The sequence below is a fragment of the Plectropomus leopardus genome, chromosome 10 (genome assembly GCF_026936395.1).
Source record: "Plectropomus leopardus strain MGB_pleo_1.0 chromosome 10, ASM2693639v1, whole genome shotgun sequence".
Classification (NCBI taxonomy): domain Eukaryota; kingdom Metazoa; phylum Chordata; class Actinopteri; order Perciformes; family Serranidae; genus Plectropomus; species Plectropomus leopardus.
The window spans coordinates 26,753,871-26,774,600 of NC_142185.1; the positions used below are offsets into that span (position 1 = coordinate 26,753,871).

At 38.3% G+C, this 20,730-nt stretch overlaps 1 protein-coding gene and 1 long non-coding RNA gene across 2 annotated transcripts; one reads left to right on the forward strand and one right to left on the reverse strand.

Moving 5' to 3' along the window:
* Positions 1 to 834: 834 nt before the first annotated feature.
* On the reverse strand, positions 835 to 19,145 carry tspan7 (tetraspanin 7). Its single transcript, XM_042494666.2, has 8 exons — positions 18,986 to 19,145; positions 8,742 to 8,930; positions 8,316 to 8,390; positions 7,638 to 7,733; positions 7,202 to 7,357; positions 6,911 to 6,994; positions 5,694 to 5,779; positions 835 to 4,972 (listed from the first exon to the last, which is right to left on the reverse strand). Exons 1-7 carry the CDS (start codon positions 19,049 to 19,051, stop codon positions 5,711 to 5,713), a joined length of 735 nt encoding a protein of 244 aa, XP_042350600.2. The 5' UTR covers positions 19,052 to 19,145; the 3' UTR covers positions 835 to 4,972; positions 5,694 to 5,710.
* Positions 10,307 to 12,434, forward strand: LOC148188537 (uncharacterized). The gene is made up of 2 exons (XR_015777675.1): positions 10,307 to 10,572; positions 10,711 to 12,434. It is a non-coding gene; the product is annotated as an uncharacterized LOC148188537 (long non-coding RNA).
* Positions 19,146 to 20,730: the final 1,585 nt, after the last annotated feature.

Consider the following 20,730-nt stretch of genomic DNA (forward strand, 5'->3'; position numbering starts at 1 on the left):
TCAGACAGAGGTGATGTGCACATTATCTAAATTATAAATTAGTTGGCCAAGATTGTGTAAGAGCGGCTCAGTGCTATTTTGCTCCTTTATGAATCCTTTATAAAAATGTAAGTTTGCCCTAACTTATCCCTGCATCCATTGTTTGTTGTGTTTCTGTTGACTTTGTCAATGTTCTTCTGTCAAGTGTTTGAAGGGTTAAAATTGGGCGTTTTTTCAGTTTCAGTGACTTAATAATTAATGTTATATATTTCAGAAGTCCCTGAAAAATCCAAGCAATGAGAAACATTATACAAAAAAATGAATTCTGATTTTTTAAATTAGAATTAAAAATTAGAATTTTAGCCTTTATTAGATAGGACAGATCACTAGTGTGACAGGGGGAGAGAGAGGGGACGATGTGCAGCAAAGGGCCCCCAGCGGGAGTCCAACCTGAAGCCTCTGCGGCAAGGACACTGACTTCATTCATGGGGGCGCCTGCTTTATCCACTCAGTCACCCAACACCCCAGAATTATGATTTTTTAAAGCAGTTTTTAAGTCTTGTTTGTTTGTTTTTTATTTTCTTTTTCATTATTTAAAAAAAAATTTTTTTTTTACTAATTTCTTACTAACTTAAGGTTATTTCTCCTTTTGTTTCTCATTGCCTTCCTCCCATGTTTTTGAAAGAAATCATGACAATTTGCTTAAGTTTCAAAGAACTCAAAAGGGGTCTCAACTCAGAATCAGCCCCTTCGAAACATTTGAAGTGACTAAGACCAGTACAGACAAGATTTCTCTTTATCTCTTCATCTAAAGTGCAGATGTACAGCAAAATGGGAAAAAAAAGCAAAGCACAGTTGTTATTCTGTATATTTATTGATAATAAGACCACTGATGGTGACTTTAGTCAATAGTAGACAGCATGGTGCAGTTCTTTTTGAGTGTCTGGTGACCCCATGTGTAAGCAGGATGGTATTACAATTTAGTATTTACAGGACAATATCAGTTTGGGAAAGAAAAAAAAAGTTTCAGAGTATTGGAAAACATACATTCACCAAATAAATTTACAGCTTTAAACGCAAAAAGGTTTGAAAAGCAACAACCAAATACTGACCAAAGTTAAATACAACAGGATCCACAAAATCTAGATGCTCTCTCACTCACATACACACACACACACACACACACACACACACACACACACACACACACACACACACACACACACACACACACACACACACACACACTGAGGGTTAATAAAGAAACTAAATCACACACACTCACACAGGCATACTGAAAGAGAGATAGAAAAACACTTGGTGAAAGTGTAAACTTAATGCCAACCAAACCATAATAAATATACAGCTAAATTGAAACACGTTACTCTCAACGAAACATCGGCCACAATTATTTTTCCAGTGCGAGTTTCCTATAAACTATCAAACAAATACAGATTAACAGCACAGAGTGCGGAATCAAAACTATGACACGACATTTATACTGATTAGGATATTAGTATGAGAAACATTACATCATATAAATTACATTTCCAATAAATATCTACAGGTGATGATGATGATGGTGATGATGGCGTGTCGATGCACTACATAGAATACTGTAAATACCAGATGAACACCGTTGGAGTCCTTCGCGTCTCGAACTTTTCTCACTTTAACACACAGCTGGCGTTATATTCCACAAAAAAAAAACCCTGATATGATTTGATATGACCCGAACAGACTGAAAAATCTGTTTCGCTGACACCTCCTCTGGATGAATATTTAAGTTTCTCGTTAAAGCTAAATCTTGACATTTTGGATTTTAGTCAGTTACTTTTACATAAATCACTCAGGCAAGAACTGAAACATGACTGAGGTGTCAGGATTCTTCAGATGAAGAGCTTTTGGATCAGCGAGCGGCACACTTCATGCACAGATTGGCCAGGTGTGTGTGGAGGTGTAAAAGTTGGCAGGATTTTAACCTTTTCCTTCAATCTCTCCTCTTTGTTATGCACACAGAAGAATCCTTCACTTTTCATTTGACAACTGGGTGTAACGCTATGAATGCCTCTGAGAAGAAAAGGAGGTTACCCTGTTTGCATGATTCACTGCGTCTCGTCAGTCTCTACGTTTTTCATTCTGTTGTTCCAAACAGCTGTAAACACTTTTCCCTTTTGACACCTGTAATATCGACATTGGGAGCGTGCAAATCTTGAAGGAGCTCTCTGTGATATTCAGAGAAAATCATAAGCTGCGTTCAAACTTGGTCATGTTTACCGTTTCCATGAGAAGAGTCCATATGAACGCCTCCTTGTTGTGATCACAAACTCTTCTGTGAGCTTTGAGTTCACGACTTTGAGGACACGACTTGCAGTGTCATAAAACACAAGCTCACGAGCTCAATTTAAATGCAGCACATGACTCAGAGACAGTCTGCACACAGCTCTCAACACGGTGGCTGTGCTGGTGGCTTGCAGTTAATGGGGCGATCTTTGCGAACAGTGCTAACAACAGCAACAGTACTGACAGAGTTAACAATGTTAACCAGGGTGGAGCAGGATTGTGGGTGCTATGCCTCTGGGACAATGCCACTGTGGTATCAGTGGTAACTGCTATGAGCGCATGAGCGCAGATCTGCAGCGATTAGTTAGCGAGTATAGGGACTCACATGCACTTAGGCCTTGTTTCCAACATGCACCTTAGTTTGCTACACATTACAAGGGATATTTTCGCGTTTCTATTGTGAAAAGTTTTAGATGGTACCAACAGAACAGTTCTTTTTCATCCTGTTTTTTTTTTTGCTACTTCTTTATTGAGGTACCTTGCACACTGAACTGACACCAACAGGTGGAGCTTGAATCTGCTGATTGGTCAAGAGAAAATGGTCTTGCTCTGCAAGGACTCAATGCACAAACCTGCTATTTTTTTAAAGAGGCCCTATTTTCAAGATCATATTTGTATTTTGGGGGTCTACTAGAATAGGTTTAAAGAACACATTGTGCGTCTCATACTGACCTTTGCTGCAGCAGCTCTGTTTGAAACAGTCTGTCTGAGCATATGTCCCGCCTCCCGGAAACCCACTCTGCTCTGATTGGTCAGCTGGATCTGTTCTATTTGCTACATCATGATGTCACATTGTTACAGAAGTAAACGCTGGAAGTCAAATGAGCTGTATCAGGCAGCTTAGGAGCAGTGTCCTCTGAGGAGAGAGAGCTCCCTTTGGCTTGGATTTTGGGATTCATTACTTTGAAGACCTTTTAAAAGCACAAAAAATGCTACACAAAGCAATTAAGAAAAGGGAAAAACACAAACAGCTTAAAAGGTCACCTTTAAATATCCCATCGATCACGACAAAGACTCTAAACACTCCAACCTGTCCTTTTTTTTGTTCTGAATGTTGGTGTACAATCACGCTCTGCAAGTGCAGATGATCCTTGCATCCCCCATGTAGAGGAAATTTAGAGAGAACTGGACAGAGCAGTGACATGGCTGTTACTATCCAGTTACAACTCTACTTACACTGCGGTGGAAACGCTCAACAGATCTAGGGTTTCTGTGCATGTCCATACAGGTAACATACAGGTTCTAAGGCTACTATACCGAAAGTATTTTATAGAAACAAGGCTTAACATCCAGTGAAGACTACATTTAAAACAGGGGGAGCTTGACTTCGCTGTTCAGGCTGCCATTACTACACTATATCTTTACATAGCAAATAGCAGTGTGCTGTTTTGTTAATACTCTGAATATCATGGAGAGCTCCTTTCGAAATAATCAACTGTAAGTGTTAGGCTTAATTTAGAGTCTGAAATGGCCGGGTCACATCTGTTTTTTTTAAACTAGATTCTGTGAATTTGCGCTGTTGATGGATAAAAAGTCATCTTGAGCGAGGTATGTCTACTACTGACCTTTAAGGGAACAAGAGAGTGCCAACCAAGAAGAAGCTGTTGTAGCATTTAAGCTGTGTTGCTTCCTGCATTTTTTTTTGAGCATTAACTGCTCCACAAAACAGACTTGCAGACAGTTATGAGACAAGTCGATCGTAAAACTCTGTCTTTTGAATAAACTGGGAGAACTTATCGTCCAGTTAGTGTCAGAGATACTGTAACATCACTTTCTGGTGTGACCCGGCCTTCAGTCAACATTATAACAGATTTTTTTCCACAAGTGGCCTCAAATGTTTTGCTTAATTAATAGATTAACCCCCCCCCCCAAAAAAACTGATTGAGTTACATTAAGTATCATTTTAGGTAGGTGCTATCAATTCAGGCAAAGTTGCTACAAGTTACTTTAAGTTAGGGGGGAGTTGGACAGTAAAGCTTTAACTACTAAATTACAATTTTAACATATATTTGATCAGATCAAAAAATATACAGTATATACTGTGCCTCATCTACAGCAAAAAATATGCAAAAACGTCTCCCTTTTCTCTCCTTTGTCATTTTCCTCATTTTCCTATAAACTTAAAATCTCCTCAGTGCACATGATCAGTTCACAAAATGTCACAACCATAGGAATATACAATGGTGAGCAATAGCAAAGTCAAATGCAAAACTAAACCTATCTATTAAAGTATTACTTTCAAGCTTTAGTAATGTCATTCTGTACAAAGATGTGCAGTGGTCTTCTGATGACGGTCGGTGGATCATGCTGCAGCCAACTGAGAAGCCGAGTTTCACTCAATCGCCTATCTGAGACCAACACCGCTGACAGCTCTGGTCTACCTGCTCGTCGCAGGCCGTACTGATCCGAGATATGTGCCAATGAGCAACTTCTACGTCAAGCAGCGGTGGGATGTGTGGTACAGAACGCTTTGATGCAACAGCGGTGAGTCGTGGAATGGTGCTTTACAGTAAGATACATTAAGATATTACATAGAGATCACAGGCAGAGAGACGGAGGGAGGTAAATTCCAATTCAGGTGTGTGATAGTGTTTTCGGGAATTTACTTGTCATGTGTCAAGGCTCTTTGTTTCTTCTTCTCTTCATCTCCCTACAGAGAAAACAAAGAAGACAAAAGAGTTATTTTTAAAACTAAACCAGCAGTCAAAGATTTTATTAGGGGTCAACAGATTATCGGCCTGGCTGATTATCGGGGCTGATATTTGGCTTTTTGACAATTATCTGTATCAGTGTTTTATTTTAATGATCTCAGATAAAATAAATTAAAAAGTGAGGACGTGTATGTATTAGCTAAAATTGTTTAATTAGGGCTTGTACATGTGTAAATTAAAAAATGTTTTTTTCTGTTTTAATTTTTTTATTATCTTATTTCCTTTTTATTTTCCTTTTATATTTAATGTTTAATTTCCTGTATATTGAGAGCAAAGCTGACTGAAGTCAAATTCCTTGTTTGTGTAAGCATACTTGGCCGATAAAGCTGATTCTGGTTCTGATTCTGGTTCTGAAAGTGTCAGCATGGGAGGAACTTTAACTGCTGTTTGGCGCTGAAGAGCGAGCATGCAGTGGAGTTTTTATTTTTGCTGAAAAAACAGTAAAGTTGTGGGCTGTAAAGCAAAAACACTGTGAAGACTAAAAACACCGCAGAGCTGAGCGGTTGGTGATAAACCTCCGTGGGTTCGTCACTACAAGCGACACATTTTAAATTAGACTGGTAATTTTATTCATAGCTAAAATAGAAATCTTGATTAGAGCAGCTTTTACTCTGAAAGTGTGTGGTTAATTGTGTGCACGTGTCTTTGAATGTCTCTCACCTGCCACGTCACGTCAGCTAAACCATCTCATACTGATTGGCTGTGATGATCCTGGACAGACAGCAGGCCAGCAACATGCCAATCAGCTGAAAGACAGACAGAAAAGGGCTTTGTGTTGGTTTTTTTTTTTGGTTTTTTTACTATTATTTAACCATACAAGACATTAAAACAAAATTAAAACATCAGTATATCAACAACAGTATGTGCAGTGTTCAAAAACAGACGCAGTGTTCAGACTTTATTGCTTTTAATGAGTTACAGGAAGGTGACAGCATGAAGTTTCGGAGTTTCAGCGTCTCTTGCAGCTTGTGACAGTTACAAACTGGAATCAGTGACAGCTGAAGGAGGGGAGGACTTTGGGAATGACCGAAGTACTTTGTTGAGTGTAAGTTGTGGTTACTGTTGGATGTATTGAGTAGTGAGCTCAGATACAAATGAGATTTTTGCAAGTGATAGATTTATAAATTAACTGATGGCTTATTCTGTGTTCAGGGTTCAAAAATATTTGAATGAACATTTTCTGAAATTGAGGACATTATTCATGTGAAACCTAGACATCCCTGCTGTAAGAATGACGCTGTTATTAGCATCTCCAACCTACTTCTAGCTGATTTTACAATTTTTCCAGTTTTTCAGCTCACTACTTGTGGGGCAGAGTGAAAGAGAAAATGTGTCTTTTTTTTCCTCTTGTCTCTCTCTTTTGTTTTGTTTTTATCTGGTATTGTTCAAATTAGTAGCTCACAAACATTTTTTATATTTAAACATCAAAGTTATGACATCAAGTTCATTATGTAATTCAAATGTCTACATTAATAAAAAATATAGTACGGGTGGCAACATTATTATCATTATCATTAATCTACCAGTCACACACATCCCTGGTACAAACACAGGTGTTACAAATAACATTAACAATGCTTCTGTTGTGTCACATGACAGTAATCCAACATGCGCAGTACCAGGACCCTGAAACTGAAGCAAGCTTAATGGAATTCAGCCATCATTTATTTCATTATTAGCACTTTTCCTCCACGTCAAAATGTCGTCCACAAAAAACACCTATTAATCAATATCCGTTTTTCTGTAAAGCGATCGAATAGATTTCCCGTCAAGCCAAAGCTGGCAGCACATAATTAAATAATAATGATTCACTGATGCCAAAACACAAAATCTTTGATGATCACCTGCAAGAGATACAACTTTTTTCCAGTTCTTACCTGTGAGAAGGCGATCCCAAACGTCACTCCTGCGATGATGGCCATGTTGGTCTCCATGAATGAAGTGACGAGCTCGTAGCAGCCCTGAAACACAGGGGGCAGGTTAGTTCGCAGAGAGTACAGGGACGTGTTATATGTGCAAATAAGAGGCAAGATGGATATCTGGGAGACTATCTGAGGCAGTTGTTAGTGTGTGGAAGAGAGAGATGGTTTAAAAAAGTAAATGTCAGATGTAAGTTCAGGCGTTCATGAACAGAAAGTACCTAGCAGAAAATACAGCAGCATACTGACCTGGTGGTAGACCTTGCTCGGGGCTAGAGTTACATTGCGGAGGTCTTCTGGGTTGCAGTCGGAGGAGTTGAAGCAGCAGCTGGCAGGGATGCCGTTGGATGGGTAATACACACTGCCAAACCAACTGGTGTAGTTATACACTCCACAGCAGCGCAGCTAGAAATGCACAAAGGAGAGAACAGCTGAGGATTTAAAAATAAGGCTGGTATTATTTTCTATTTTTCTCGATGTCACCAAATCCCATGCGAAGAGCAAAACAAACAACGTGTCGGGCGCCACAAATAGTTTATGATTTCTTTGCCTGTTGCGCTCTTATTGAAAACATAAATCTGAATCAATATATATAATTTAAAATGCCACCCTTTGGCGTGGAGGGTTGTGTTTTGGTTCGCTGCTGATACATGTGAATGATGAATTTGTATCACGGGGGACTTACCTTGTGCTGCAAGTTGTCAACAGCACGGCTCTCCTCGTCCTCAGCGTTGTAGTTCAGGACTGCGTCAGTGTATGTCCTGCGAAAGGTTCCCTTTATCTGCATGCATGCAAACACACCATCATTAACAGGATAAGAGCACTTCACACAGCTTTCATGTAAGACTTAAAAAAATAGATAGATAGATAGATAGATAGAAACGTCATTGATCCTTATGGAAATTATTTCATTTGGCATACACAATCAAACACAACAGGAGACATCCAAACACAGAACATACACATCTACATCTCATATGATTAAGCATTAAAAACTATATGTAATATATAATTTTTTAAAAAATCAGTGAGTAACGTGACTAGTGTTCATGTGGCTTCTCTACAAATATAATATATACAAATATAAAAGTACATAAGTACATACAATAACATCTCTAATAATGATAATAAAATATATGAATATAAAATTTAATTTAAAAAAAAAAATATATATATATATATATATATATATATATATATATATATATATATATATATATATATATATATATATATAACCATAGTTCAACAGTGTACATTCACCAAAAAACAAAACAAAACAAAACAAAAACAAAAAATTTCATTTCAAAGTTAACATTAAAATAAAAATAAAATGATTACACATATGTATTCCCATGCTGACCTCGTGGCGAAACACAAATCCAGAGATCCCGGCGACTAGATCAGCTAGGAAGACCAGCGACAGAAACATGGCATACTCCAGAGAGAAGTAAGTTTGCATGAAAACCCTCTGCCTTAATGTGTCATTTTCCTATGCTTGCATACACACACACGTACACACGCACGCATGCACGCACACACACACACACACACACACACACACACACACACACACACACACACACACACACACACACACACACACACACACACACACACTTGACCACTATTAACCGAACAAAGTGCCCTTCAGCATCTATTGGATTTCTGATCCCTCTCCACAGGATAGAGGTCAACCATTATTCCCTTTATCATGTGACCTGAGGCTAATTAACCAGCATCTCTCCTGGTAACGTTACACCCCGCCCTTCCTCCCACCGCCTCTCACCAGCTTCAGCATCCATGGGCTTCCTCTGCAGGTGGCGAAGCATCCAAACAGGCCAAAGACGATGATGACGGTCCCGGTGCCGATGAGGACGTACGGGGCGTTGGTGGAGTTGTCGGCTATCAGAGAGATGTACGGGCCCAGCATCAACTTCCCCCATACTCCCACTGCCAGCAGGATGGCTCCTGTTATCTAGAGGGCGGGGGATTGGAGAGACGGGACGTAACAAGAGAGAGCACAGGAAACAGAATGAAAGCAGGGAACGGGGCCTTTATCTCAGCACTTCTGCGAGATTACAATAGCTGTGTTTTAGCAGCCGTGGCGAAGGGGAGGAGGAGAACGAGGATCAAGGTGGAACAAAAAAGCAGAGCAATTAGAGTAAGGAGGAGGAGACGGCAGACAGAAGACACAAATTTATCCGCCGCGCGGGATAGCAATCACCTGCTTTATGAATATGCCTGCACACACACACACACACACACACACACACACACACACACACACACACACACACACACAGAGAGAAAGAGGAGAGGAAAAGAAAGGGGACATATCAAAGAAGCTCTTTGATCCGAGGCGAGACGCTTCCTCCTGTTGCGCCTATCTTAGCATTTCAAATGAAGGCTGCGGATAAAAGAGGGTGTTGTATGAGGCAGCTGAAGCGGCGTGTGTCTCAGCTGGGTATGTCTTACAGGCAGTGGAAAGAGAGCGGGGTGTGGAACGGCTGCTGATGATCTGACTCTTGCGAGGGCCAACTCATCATCCGCACCTCCCCTCCTTTTCCAAGAGGAGGCTGTTTGCCGTCCTGCTGCCAGGCCCTCTGACTGGAGAGGGAGCAGTCCGTACAAAATGTCTCTGTGCACCCCGAAACCTCGAGAACTGACGAGAAGGATGCTCTCATCTCGCAGCGGAAAATGAGCCAACGTGAATGAAACAGCAATGACTCCATCGGTTTTGCTCTTTGAATAAAAGTTCACAATTACTCAACAATGTCCTGAAGCTTAATGTCACGTTATGTAAAACTGACAATAACACACAAGTGATTAACAACAATACAAATAACATTTCTCTACACAGGGGAGGCATTATAGCAATTTTATACGTCCCATGTCGAACAAGCTGCAACACATTGAGTATAATCGATACATCCCCTCACAGGTGTATACAGCAGTTTCTTGTGTGTAATTTTTGTGTAAATTTCGACTTTACAGGTTCGATATTACCCCCAGTTGTGTTAAACGTACTGTGTGGTAGGTTGTAACAATGGAACTCACTGAATTTGACATCAGTTAATGAATTCTGTAATGCTGTTGGAGAGGTTGGAAACTTTGTAGTGTTCAAATAAGGGTTTGTTGTGTCAAACATAAAAATTCAGCCAGTTATAGGTGCTGAGACAAAAAGTGTTACAACTATACCTGGTCTCCCCTACATTTAGGCTCTCTGACTATAGTCTAAATAAGTCTCTGCAAATTAACGACCGTGTAAACAACATTTACACTTTGCCCTGTTGGCAGGGTGTGCACACAATGATGGGGCAAAGTTTTCTCACCATGATGAATCATCAGTCTGTCCTTTGACGGCTGTATTGTTCTAGACTTGGTCACGGTTAAACCAAATGTCCTTTTAGGCTTAAACACAGAGTGGTTTGAGAGTATCTATCACGAGCTACTGCGTGAAATGGCTGATTGTGTTTCATGCAAACGTCCACACAATGAATTTCCATATCAACACTGACGCAGGAGGACGATGACTTTCAGCAGAGGGTGAGATGATGAGAAATGTTACGGTGAAAGAGAACAGACACTGAATGGTGGCTCCTGAAGGAAACGAGAAGGTAAAGTTACGTTTTGAAATTTAAAATAAATTGGTTTAAGGCTGAAGCTAACGATTAATTTCATTATTGATAAATCACTTGGTCAATAAATTGTCAGAAAAATGACCATCAAATTGCTTTTTTTTTTTTGACCCACAGATAAACAGGCCTTCATTTGCAATTTGCAATTACCAACAAGGAAGAGACTCAAAGTTACAATTAAAGACCACAAACAGATGCAAAGAAGATGCCAAGAGACACAAAATAACAACCAAAATTAGAAAAACAATCACAAAGATATAAAACAAGACTACAAAGAGATGCAAAGGAACTGCAAAGAGACAAAATAACTACAAAAACGGACAAAAAAAAAAAAAGACGGACACACAATGACTACAAATTGATACAAAACAACCAAAAAGAGACACAAAAAGACAAGAGGTACAAAAGTACCACAAAGACATACAAAGGTACTGCCAAGAGAAACAAAATAACAACAAAAGCAAACAAAACAACCACAGAGAGATACAAAAAGACCACAAAGAGATGCAAAGAAAATGCAAATACATTCAGTTTACCATCATAAAGGAGTGCACCACTACATCTTTAATGATCATCAGAGGTTTTCTTGGTTTACAATATTGCTAATGTATTTATGTCTTTGTATTTACGACTTAAACATGTAGCTGTGTGTTCTATTACATAAGCAAAACCTGTAAACAATGAGTATTATTGACCACCGTGGGCAGTTAGATAAATCCTCAGTGCCGCAACATTTGATGGAGCTGAACCGCATGGTGAGAACTGAGAGAGGGTAGATTTTCTATTTAAAACGTCTCAAGTTTTGTCTGTTTTTTTGCAGTCTCTTCATCTCCACATGACATTTCTTTACCAGCATTCTGCGTTCCAACTGAATGCCAGTTCTCGAGGTATTGATTTTCATGCACCATGTAAATCACATATTGTAAGTATCTTAAATGTTCAGGTGCTGAGACCGCTTGATACTGATGTAGTGTTTATTTTTAGGCATTTGCAAAGCACTCAAATGGTCAACTATCGGCTTATGTGACAAGAGAATTAACAGCTTGAATTAATTTATCAAATGCCTTTCAGTTTGGTGAGTCTTTTGTTTGTTCAGTAGTGTAAAAGCCCTGAGCACTTGTGCTGCAGCTATTAGTGCAGCTCTGTCTTTTGATGAAAAAAGGCCACTTAAGCTACACAGCCTCTTTTCTCTTTAGAAGTACCGTATAAAAGATGGTAACAACATGTTAACAAAGACTAGTGTACTTTCCAGACTTTCTACGTTTCATTTTGGTCACTTAGAGGCAGATGTAAAAACATTGCTAACAATTACTCACTTCATAGTAAGGTGGTAATATCTGTAATATCAAATATTACAAATATGATAATATTACAAAGTTGATGTGATGAATGTGTTAGCAGACATAATTTTTAGTTCGACTTAGTTATCCTTAAATTTAATTTTACATAATATGGGTTATTTACAAATATTCATCTAATGAGTGAAAGGCTTTAATTATGAAACTAACATTTTTTTTTTGAAGTGCTGCACCTGTAACTTTTTGTGTAAGTTGATTAGACAAGGAATGAGAAGTATGGCTAAAATCATACAATAAATATCATTAAATATTCTCTCTGTCTCTCTCCCTATATATTTGTAAATATTTTGACAAGGTAATGTTTTTATTGACAAACTGTTTATGGCTAACAAATAAAAACACGGATGTCTGTTTACAGCTAATGCTGCAAATGAAATACCTGACGAATAAAGGTACTTCATCAAATCCATGCATAAATCCAGTACTGCCATTATCATTTTTCATTAATATCTATTGACTATTCTCTCATTTAATCAATCGTTAGGTTAAAAAAATTGAAACAGAATTTCCTACAACGCAGGGTGAAGTCTCCTGATGTCTTGTTCTTGTAAAGCCAATAGTCCAAACACAAAAGGTATTCAATTTACTTTCATATACGACAAAGAAAAGCACAAAATCCTCACATGTGAGAAGCTGGAAACAGCAAATGTGTAGCATGTTTGCTTAAAAAATAACCAATAATTAGTCTCAAAATAGTTAGATATTCATTTTTTGTCAGTGGATTAAACATTGAAGCTTCAATGCAAAGGACCCTTTCTCTTCAGCCACTCCCCGGCTGAACTGAAGGCCTACGGTCCGATTCTCTGATTGGTCGGTAACAACATCTACCGTTTCTATTAACAGCAATTCGAACAGCCGGAGCAGACTCTCATTTTGGAGAACAGTTCTCTCGATGACGATGTACTCACTGTTTATGGCCTACATCATCAGTAACAAAATGTCTCGCCCCCTAAGAGCTGCTGTTGCATACAAATACAGGGCCGTCTTGTCATTGCTAAAGTGTTCATTTTAACGCCAACGGGGAAATTAAGTCCAAGGCGCAGGGGCAAGTCATCTGCACCTCGTGTGCACTGCTGAATCCCAAACAGCTTCAGACCCTCTTTCTCCTCTTCCCCGCAGCAGAACACCCCCTCCTCTCCTTCCTGCATGTTTTGTTTGAAATTCAATGCCAGGCCGGCCACCCTGGTTACAGCACAGAGTTTAAAACAGGTCGCCCCTCTTCCCTCCTCCTCCTCCTCCTCCCCGGGCCTAATAAAGCAACAGAAGGTGCGATGACAAAATATGCTGGCGAGGACACCACATGGACTCCACCACCTGCTCTGCATTTAAGCGTCCTGTGTGTAAAGTATGGCAACGTAGCAATTCACACTTGAGACGTTATCCGTCGCGACAAGCTGATGACAGTGAAACCGAGGCCCGACACTGAGGGCAGCTCTCCCGCTGCCAGTGAACCTCTCCATAGCTTCACCCGTCGGGGCTGGAGAGAGTCACGAGCTGTGAGATACTGTGCACTTTGGACGTCTGAAACCTGATTCTGCCGATGTAAGGGAAAGAGACGCTCCAATCCTGACTAAATATAAAAGTTCATATCAGTGACACAGACATGTGTCTGCAAAGCAGGGAGTGACACGGCACAGCTCGGCTCTTTAAGCCTCGTGAACGCAGAACTGAACGGCTGATTTCAGCCTCTGTGACTACGTTAACATGCACACTACTATTTGACTTTTATTGCATATATGACAATTAAGGGCTGGGCAATACGGCTTTCGAGTGATATCACGATATTTTAAGGCTGTATCGCGATACACAGTATATATCAAGATGTTTTTAAATGTCCTTTAACCTAATGTTAACAACTAGAATACAAAATGTTTGAATGGACTGCAGTTACAATAAAGTTACATAAAGTAGCTACTGTCATATAATCAAGTTGAAAAGTAGATTTTTCCGATTAAGACACGGGATATCCTGGTGTGCCATATCATATCATTTGCGATAATACCGGTATAATTTTTCATATGAAACATATGACAAAAAATATGCCAAAAAAGAAAAATTAGTATCATAATTATATTCGATATTCGAACTTGTAATGTCATCATACTATTATGCAGCAGAACGCATATGGCTTAGAGAATATTTGCTACTGGTTACTGTTGTTTACAAACTAAGAAATGACAAATAATTTTTGTTTAGTTTTTACTGAACATTTGAAGGCAAATAGTATGTTTACACTGTAAAACTTTATACTTATTTTGTTAAAACTGTATGTTCTTGAAACTGTGACTTGAAACTGTATGTTAATGAAATATTTTTCTTATTTTGTCAGTATTTTGTCACATCTTCCAGAATATTGTTATCGCAAAAATAACTCCAAAAAATCCTAGGATTTTATTTTAGGGCCATATTGTCAACCCCCTATATCCTAGTATTACTCGACTTTTAGGAGCATTCTCTGAATACATGTATACAAAGCATTCAGTGTATGACTGTGCGCTCCTATTCTCATACTGCCGTACTACTTATCAGGTCAAAAAATATTCAGTGTGTCCAAATAGATAGTGTGTCAAATATAGTATGCCAAAAATATCAGGATGTTCTACTGCATCTGGTTGTATCTTGCGTTATGCAAGCCCGTATGCTTTTCTGGCTCTTCTGACCCACAATCATCTGCACAGCTGAAGATGCGTCATATCGACCGAGCTGCAAACAGATGACGCCTCATTGACCACTGTCAGAAGCTGCAATGACAGATGACAGTGCATTCAAGTGACTGATGACTAGCTGAATGGTAATAATAGGATTATAATGTGTTAAAGTCAAAGATAAAAACGTTCATTTCTTATAGTTCCACCCACTAATGACTGCAAACATATTTAACCTGGATTCTATATCATTTTAAATGATCTTTTTACCTTTGCATCTCTTGTCTAATATCTTATATCATTACTCTTTTATTGTAAATCTGTATCCTTTATTGTATTTTTATATTTCATTGCTCTGTAAAGCACTCTGAATTGCCCTGTTGTGACAGAGATAGTGATAGAGAAATGCACGTGTAGGCTAATTTTACTGCCGTTAATATAAAAAGTTAGACTCCACAATGTATGCAGTTATAACTTAAATGTTAAAATTGCACATACTTACATACATAGGTTGTAAAGGCAGCCCCAGTACCTTCTAAAAGCACAAAGAAAAAACATGCGATTCAGAACGCAACCTGAATCTCAGTTGGGGTTTTTAGCGCCGTTTGCGACACATGGCCTCTTGCCTGTTTACGCTCAACTCTATGCTATTCTATTGTTGTCATGAATGCTCTGTACACAAACCAACTGGTGAACAGTTTGCATGGCTTTGGGGTAGAGATGCATGCCAGAAAGAAAAGGCCACATTTCTGGTTGCCAGGGATTCCCCACATATTCATTTACTTGTGGCAGCCCACCACAATTAAAACATCTGCCACCACCGATAGATTTGCTATTTTTGGATCTCAACTGTTCATTAGGAGCACTGTTGAAATATATATACTGTTGAGTTATTCATTGCACTGCAATCTCTCAGTGCAAAGTGTACTCTGGGTAAAGACGTGGCAGCAGAACATCCGGTGCATTGAAAGTGAAACTTAACCTTAACTCTGCGGGGGTCTAAAAGTTTGCATTCACACACAGCACATGCTCCTCTCCTCCAATGATCTGATCCGCCCTGAAAAAATCAACCCATCAATTATCCACTCTACAAGTCACTTACTGCATTCACAGACCCAAAACAACCACCAAATTTAGAGAGGGGACACAGAATGATACGAAGGGACACACTGGCATTTAAATTTCAATAAAACAACAATAACAAAACAAGAGTTTGCTACTGTCACACATACACTCTGTGGGACACACTGATGGTTGCACATCTACTTTTAAATATTACGAAAGATGTGGATACCAACACGTTTCTGGATATACAGAAATATCACAACGCCAGCCTTTTCAAGGCGGTGTTTTAGGGAATTAAAGATGATGGCTGTGTTTGCACGGTTGAACAAGTATGCTACCAGTGGAAAATTCAGAAAAAAATCTATTTTGATGCAAAGAAGCAAAATAACAAGCTGCTTCAGCTCTTTCACTTCTTTGAGGTGATAACATGTTTAGACATCAGTGGAATAATCATTTTTATAAGCCACATAAACAAATCAGTAAGAATATTGTTATCCTGTGTTGGAATAATGGCAAAAAACTGAATATTTGGCATAAACATAGTCTTTGTTTCAACCAGGACTTGCAATGGTAAGGGTACGTTTTGGGAAGCATGGGAAAGTACTCTTTACATCCAAAACACATTATGGACAGATAAATCTCTTAATTCTATCCTGGCTCTCTCTGGCTGCTATCATACATCAGCCTATAACCCAGAGTTACGGTCAAAACTGCACCAAACTGCTTGTCACGCAGCATTATGCTCTTAAATTCACTTTGTTGCTTGCAGGGATGCTAGATCATACTTGAAGACTCAGCTGTTACTGAAAAGATAAACAAAGGCGCAGCCAAACCGCTCCAAAATCAAACACCGAATAAGAAAATACAATATCACTTCTCATGTTAATCTCAAAGGAAATTATCCCAAAATTGGAAGCAAATTTATTTGGTTTTCTTATTGAACTGGTCTGCTGGCTGAAATCCTGAGGACATTTACTACAAAGAGCCTTTAATTACAGTGAAAATGTGAGCAGAATTCATTCTTCAAATGTTGTTATATACTGCTTACTTTGCATTGTGAGTACAGCACTTTTTGTTATGAATATCAAATCAGAGCGAGGCTTTGCAGCCTAAGACCTTAGCAAAATAAAAATCCTCCAGAGGTATTGATTCAACTCTATAATTTGAGGCTTTTGTGGAGCTTTGTTTTGCATGATATAGCAGGGCGTGTCTAACGTTTTTGCTGCGTATGTAAATGCAGTGGGGAAAATATCACGCAGAGAAGGTGGACAGCGTGCACGTTCCAGCCCCAGCTGGGTGCAGGTGCAGGACAAACACAGCGCACAAAAGAAAAGGAGAGGTAGTCCACACACTGACATTTGCATGATCCTTTAAAAAAAAGTTGACTGCTTTGTATTCAAATGACTGTTTGTATGTTAAAAATACAATTATTGAGAGCTTTCAAGTAACTCTCTTTTTTCTTTGTGGACAAAATATTAGAGACACTATTTTAATAATCATTTAAGTCATGGATCCAGTTTCTCCAATGTGAGGATTTGCTGCTTTAGCTTTTATTATGGCAAACTAAATGTATTTGGGGATTGTGCTGTTGGTCTGACCACAAAAACAAAATGCATTTTAGACTTTAGGAGATTTTGATTTCTATTCAAAAAACAAGATCTTTTGGCTGATAAATAATACAAAATAACAGTTAGTTGTAGCTCTGCCTATACAATATAATCATTTATACAATATAATCATAAGGTACAGCCTAAAACTGTAGTCACAGTTGCAACAATAATTTAACTTTTAAAGTAAAGTTTTATATAAGGTATAACTGCAGTAGTATTGTTTTAAATTGCATTATTCAATTCAAGCACAGTGGTGTGGTGTAACTAAGCACATTCAATCAAATATTGTACATATATACAATTTTGAAGTACTTGTACTTTACTTAAGTAATTCTGCTTTCATCTAAATGCATTCATCTTCAAATATGGACTAGTTACTACTTACAGGGGCCATTATGTTGCAAAATTCGTAGCCTGCCTGAGACACTTTTGAATACTACTGTAGTTTTAATAAGTAAGATTTTGAATGCATTAGTTTAATCTGTAATGGAGTATTTTTACAATGTAAAGTTGGTATTTTTACTTAAAGGATCTGAGAACTGCGTCTAACATTTTTGAAGTGTTTCTGATATGGTGCATTTTTTGCTTAGTATCTGCAGCTTACATCTAAATACATACGTAATAATTATCAAATATAATCTAGTTTCTATTTACAAGTGCCATTATGTTACAAAATGAGTCGCCTTCATTTACTTTAGAGACTTTAGCTGATAAAAATGTCTGTAGTTTTACATGAGTAAGATTTTGAATGCAGAACTTTAATTAGTAATGGAGTATTTTCATTATTTTTTTTTTACTTCAGTAAAAGATCTGAGTACTTCCATCATTTTTTGAAGTGTTTCTGCTTTGGTGGACACTCAGTTTAAGGCACTTTTAAGCATTTTCAAAAAAAAAAAAAAATAAAAAACATAAAATCTGCTGCTTACATCTAACTACATCAATAATAATTATCAAATATAATCTAGTTACTACTTACAGGGGCAAAATTAGTCCTTCACATTAAACACTTTTGCTGATTCACTGAAGATTTTGAATGCAGAACTTTAATTTGTAATGGAGTATTTTTACACTTTGGTGTTTTTTTTTTAAACTTAGGTAAAGGATCTGAGTACTTTCTTCATTTTTTTAATGTTTTTTTTTGGTGGACACTCAGTTTAAGGCACTTTTAAGCATTTTCTGTGGCGTCCCTATAGGAATGAATAGATTTGATGGTGTTCTATAATATATCTGTATGGGAGTAGGCTGACTGGGTGCAAGGTCCCTTTAAGAATCTATAGCAACGATGCCAAAATGTACATTATGTGTTGAGAAAATGGTCTTTAAACGGGCCTGATCAAACAGACCAGGCCCTTAACGTCGGTCCCCTCAGACGGAGTTAAATCGTTGCGGTGATGTTAACATCCTCCTCAGCGCTAACTGACAACAACCATGATGCTATGTGTGCTATGTACTCTCACCGCCCGGCAGCCAAAATATCTGTAACCTTAACACAACTTACGCAACACAAGGCGATAAAATCCACATTTAAAACGCTGCATAAAGCTAATGATTTTCATTTTAGCCGTATTACCAAACAACGGCATGATTCCGTCGATGATGCTGCCACTATCCACCCCTTCATCACGCACAGCCCCAAAAAAACAAAAAACAACAAAAAACACATCATGGTGGATTATGTTATTTAAAAAAGATAAGATACTGAGAGGCTACGTACCCAGAAGACGAAGGAGTAGACGATGAGGAGGGTTTTAAGGCAGGTGATGACCGGTTTAGTCTCCATTGTGGAGCGTACGTTAGACCCGTTGTGGTATTAACGGGAAAAAAACCGTCTCTGTCGCGTTGCAACCGCGCGCTGATGCAGCCACACAGCGTCACTGGAGACACGCAGCACACCAGCCCGCAGCCACATAATCATCAATTTATATTCTGTCAAAGGATAGCATCGGTGATTATCGACACTGATCAATAAGATGACTATAAAGTGATTTTCCAAAAGTCTAATTAAGATTCGGCATGGTTTTGTGTGAGAATAGCGGCGGTTTAAAGTATATTTAATCAAGTGCTGTGCTTGAGTAGGGGAGACCGGGGCTGTTTGGCACACAGCTATTTTCTGGTCCTTTGAAAGTCACAGAAAGAAAAATGTAATCAAAAATGTTTGCTCTCGTGTACAGAGCCTGGGAGGTGACATTGATGTGTGTGTGTTTTTAAAGTGTGTGTGTGATTTATTTCTATTTTGCACACGTGTTTTATTAATACAACAATGAAACACATAAAATGGACTTTTTCAACCTGCCAAAAAGTGATTGCAGCTCCCATCTTGTCACTGAAAGGCTGTTTCTGCCTTAGAATGACTTGATTTAATTATTAGTGATGGTATTTAAACAGGTAAAAGGGACTGGGAGGGCTATTATCTGTCAAATATGATCTTTATGAATGAAATCAAGTCACAGTCCATGGTGTCAAGTTATCAGTTAATTAGTTGGCAGTTAATTTCATAATTGTTTCTAATTAATTATTTGTTGCATCTTTAGCATTATCAGGTTTTCTCACAAGAACATACTCAAATTATAAGCAACCTTCCTAAAAACTAAACTACAATAACTGGGTATGCAGGATATTGGATTTTTGTCGATCAGATATCAGATATTTTTCAACTAATTTCGGATGATTAGATGCAGCTATAGAGAAGATTTAGCGAACATCAAGACTCTCCTGTGGGATTAACATGATGTTAATCCTGCTCTTGTCATGATGGCCCAAAGGCAGATGCAAGTTGAAAGTGGGTAGTTATATGCACATCACAAAGGTGCAAGGCAGTCAAAAAGCAGTGTACATGAGGAAAAAGGTCAAATCTGCACACTGTAGATGATCTAGACTTAATATAAAGTACTTTGATGTAAAGATGAATCTTGGTATCAAGAATCCTGATATAATCATTGCATTGATTGAAATTGTTTATTTTGTAATATGGCCATGACATTGTTGTTTTTGTTTCCATATGTATTTTTTTCCTATGTAATTTATTGTTGTTTTACTACACTGAGTGGTTCAGATGGTAAACCACACATGTAACCATAGAGCTCGTCAGCCTATTGGTATGCAATATGTATAAATTTAAGCGCGGTTCAATCTTTTCAAACAATTGACCTGTCGAAGATCAAGCAGGATTGAAACATCTGAAATAAATTTCCAACGGCAGATGCAGAAATAAAATAAAATGCTTCTCATATTATTGAAACTACTTCAATTTAGGTTACATGGAAATTGCCACATTTATTTTTAGGTAACGTTTTAAAGCTAAACTGTAAGTCATCCTACTTTAACAGGATTGGTTGATGCTCTGTGTACAATCCTGACAATTGTGGCTACCGAGGCAAATCTGACCCATATCAGCTGATTAAAGTTGCAGATTAGAGCGTCATTTCATCGGCCTGTCATATCGTCAGAAATGTTCATTTT